This window comes from Salvia miltiorrhiza, chromosome 2 (assembly GCF_028751815.1).
Source record: "Salvia miltiorrhiza cultivar Shanhuang (shh) chromosome 2, IMPLAD_Smil_shh, whole genome shotgun sequence".
Classification (NCBI taxonomy): domain Eukaryota; kingdom Viridiplantae; phylum Streptophyta; class Magnoliopsida; order Lamiales; family Lamiaceae; genus Salvia; species Salvia miltiorrhiza.
In genome coordinates, this window is record NC_080388.1 from 38,947,153 (window position 1) to 38,951,201 (window position 4,049).

Here is a 4,049-nt window from a genome sequence, read left to right on the forward strand (position 1 = left end):
GCCATTGAACCCTATGCGTCGTTTCCACTGCTGCAGTCGAAGGGGGGTGGGTTCTATTCTACGCCTTTTAGTTTAAATTTCGTATTTTATGTTGAATTTTGTTTGAATTGAATTTTGTTTATGTTGATGTAGACTAACGAAGATTGTCACTTTTGGGAATGGCTTGATCCTGAGTTGTCTGACCACTACAAAGAGTGCATTTCAAAACTGAAGCTACAAATTGTTAGGGCCGAGGAGGAGCGGGACCAAGCTATAATGGCGGGGAATTTGAGTCGTGGAAGGTTGGAATCTCGACTATCTGAATTCGATTCTGCCGCATTTGAGGTTGATTTACTGAAGGCGAAGAATGACGAGCTAGAACACATTGTCCGAGCTCAAGCTGTGAAGCTTCGTACCACCAAATGGCTATTCTGCGTGGCTGTCTTGTTTTCTATTCTCTGGCTCATGAAGTGAAGAAGTTGGTTTCTTAAGTTTTGAGATAGGTTCCTTTTGTAATAGACTAAGGTTGTAATGGTTTAGATAAGGCCAAGACTGAAAAATCTAATCTTTGTTCTGTGTACTATTTGTAGGCCTCTCATCATTAAGCTGCGTAATTATGATGGAAGACATATAATGTCTTCGTTTTGGAAATGAAATTAGTGTGATCTTGAACTATGTATTTATGTAGTTGTTAACATGGTATGTTTTGTAACATATCCAAATTTAAAGCACCTGTAACACATATACAATATGGAGTAAAATCTCCAACTCAAAATACATATCCAACCACTGCATTCATTAATTCAAAAGGACAATGTTAAGACACTGCATAATTATCCCTATCACTTGACATAATTCATCCTGATTCAAAAGTTGTATGTTCAATTTCTTCACACCACTAAATGCTTCAAAACAAGTTGTTCTTCATATGTAGACAACAGTATTTTACATTCACAAAATGGTTATAAAACTAGTTCAATTCTTTCCTTGAGGCTGGCCTGATCCAGCTTCATTCCTGCTCTCTTGGGTTGAGGCAACTTCAGTAACAATGCTTTTCTCATGTGCCGAGCTTGGTTTCTTAAACTTGCGCATTTGAAATACTTTCTTTGATTTGCTTGAACCATGCTTACAATGTGATAAAGACACTGTTAGTATTCACTCAAAAATGATTTATTCATAAAATGTAAGAAAGTTGACTTACATGGTAGAATATATTCCCCATTTCCTCGTTCATATAGACCTCTACGCCTTTCAAAGAAGCCCCTCTACCCTTGAATTGCGTTGAGCTACCATTTTAGCTTGGATTTGATTGAGTGGCTGATCATTTTTTTGATTGAGTGCCCGATCCTTTCTTTGATTGAGTGACTGAACTTTCTCCTTCTTTGTTGTTTTGCTTGCCTTTGGTTCCTTTTCCCGCTCCATCACCCTTTGAAGGTCTTCCCCTTCGCCGCTTTAGGAAAGTAAACGCAATGATTTATAAGATTGAGAGATTAATTTTCAACTATAGTCAAATAATGTTGGATATCTAGGTAGACTAACTTTTTCACCCTTTGACTCTTCGACTGGTGTAGCTGTACACTTTCTCTTGTTATGCCCTTGCTGCTTGCAATTACTACATGAGATTACAACCCCATGCTTGGACATTCTCCCGTCTTTCTCATGAGGCACCCTGACCCTCTTCTTCTTTGGCCTACCAGGCATCTTGGCCTTAGGTGGTGGTTTCACAACCCCACCCTCAACTTCCGGCCACATCTTCATGCCAACAATTGGTTTTATCCCAAATTCATAACTAGACAGATATGTTTCCACAGTATAATAACTTGAGATAAAATCCGTGGGGTCACGCTCCATGTATCTAATTGCAGCAATTGCATGCTTACAAGGAATTTCAGTTAAATCCCATTCCCTGCATGAACACTTGTTCTGACCATTCGCACTTGTTTTTACATGGACCACAAAGGTGTCACCCTCGTAGTGGATTCAAATTTCTCTCCAATAACTTACAAATATTAGGAGTCAATTTAGTTGTAACACATGACATGGACTTAAATTTCTCAACCTGCCTAACCATCAAAGAAGACCTTATTTCCTCTAACATGTGGATCACATGCTTACCCCTAACATTCAATATATAGCCATTAAAGCATTCACTTATATTGTTGTCAACACTGTCACTTTTGGGGTTTGTAGAGATAAAGGCCTTACAGAATTTCTTCGTGTCTCTTGCCATGAAATCTTCATAGGCTGCCACACTCTCTTCTTTCATCGCTTGCACTGCAAGCTTAAAGTCAGCTTCATGCGTTGCATATACTGCTTTGAAGAACATATTTTTAAGGGTTTGGCCCTTAAAATCCTTCTTCCAATTCATATATATGTGCCGCGCGCAGTTTCTGTGCTCAGCTTGTGGATCCAATGTTGCAACTGCATTTTGCAAGCCCTACAAAAATCGAATGCATTAGATTTCATCTACAAAATTTGAAAAACTATAGTAAAACCTTTATTTGAAAATATTACCTTTTGTTGGTCACTAACAAAGCACCAACCGTTGACATCTCCCACATCTAAATCCTCCAAAAGCAATCTCAAGAACCAAGTCCAGCAAACTTCATTCTCTGCCTCAACAACAGCCCATGCTATTGGAAACATACCATTGTTTCCATCCTTGGCTGTTGCACACAGCAGATGACCCCCAAGGTACGTTTTTAAGAAGCACCCATCAATCCCTATCACAGGCCTACAACTGGTTTTGAAACCCTTCCTCAAAGAATTCATACCAATGTATAGAGATTTGAAGACACTATCAGCTTCTAGAACAAGCTCATATCTCCCCTCTTCATCAACCCTAAGCAATTCAGCCACATAATTCTTCACAAAGGCATAGTGCTCCTCTATGGACCCTCTGACCATTTCCTGTGCTATCCTCCTAGCCTTGTATAGCCTATCCTTTGGAACCCTGACCTTAAACCGCTCTAAAATATCTGCACCCAACTCTTTAACACATAAATTGTACCTAACCCTGTAAACATTGAGATATCTATGTGCAATCCGCTGTGAACTCAACAGTTTATTGCTCATTGCCTTAGGGCAGTTATGGTCACCTACATATGACTTGATCATAAAGGTACCATTGGAAGGAACTATGCTTGCCCACACTTTCCAAGGGCAAGGTGAAGTACACTTGGCCAATATTTTCTTCTTTGAAACTGCCCTAAACCTAATGTACCTACCATTTTCAATCGCCCATGTTGTTAAGGCCTCCCTACACTAAAACCCATCCTGAAAATACATGCCAAGTACAATTTGCATCTTACTATGATCACACTTCGGGTCATACACAACCCTTCTTTTCCTCATTTTTGATTGAAAGTCAGAATCACTATCTCCAGACACATATTCTTGGTTTTCATTTTCATAATCAGATGCATAAGTGTGCTCAACATCAGCCTCAAACCCATCATTCTTATTCATAAGATTGAAGACATTATCTACCGTCTTTAGTTTTCTCATATTTTCAATATTTTCTTCATCTGATATGTACTCTAAATCATGAAGACTCACATCTGACAAGTCAGTGTCACTAGGGATGTATTCTTCCCCAATACTCTCATTCCAACTATCCTAATTTATGACATCATCTATCTCAGAAAAGGTAGCATTTTCTAAGGGACCCCAGTCATCATTGCCCTCACCCTCATCACTGCCCTCACCATCCCCCTCAATGCCCTCGCTAAGACCCTCACCATCTGTATCACTACCCTCACCATGCATTTTTTTTAGACTCCATGACTTGTTTTTTGCTCCCACCCTCAACACACACTGTAATAATCATATGTCTACCCATGGCACTCAACATATCCATTACACCACTATCATCTTTTATTACTTTATGAGTTTGGGTGGTGGGCAATCGGTAGTACAGATTTTGCCAAGATACAACACCTAGTTCTTTCACATATTCAACTAGGTCAAAGTAACCAAACCTATCAGGGTCTAATCCACATTTAGTGTTAAAGGTCCCTCCCAAATAGTGTTGCTTTGATTCTTTGTTAATGAATCTACCACCATGGCAT

General features: G+C 39.4%; 1 protein-coding gene across 1 annotated transcript; it reads right to left on the reverse strand.

Moving 5' to 3' along the window:
* Positions 1-954: 954 nt before the first annotated feature.
* Positions 955-3,747, reverse strand: LOC131008423 (uncharacterized). Its single transcript, XM_057935304.1, has 6 exons — positions 3,648-3,747; positions 3,314-3,518; positions 2,494-3,238; positions 2,039-2,416; positions 1,519-1,902; positions 955-1,104 (listed from the first exon to the last, which is right to left on the reverse strand). The coding sequence occupies exons 1-6, from the start codon at positions 3,745-3,747 to the stop codon at positions 955-957; spliced, it is 1,962 nt and encodes a 653-aa protein (XP_057791287.1).
* Between the last annotated feature and the right edge of the window lie 302 nt (positions 3,748-4,049).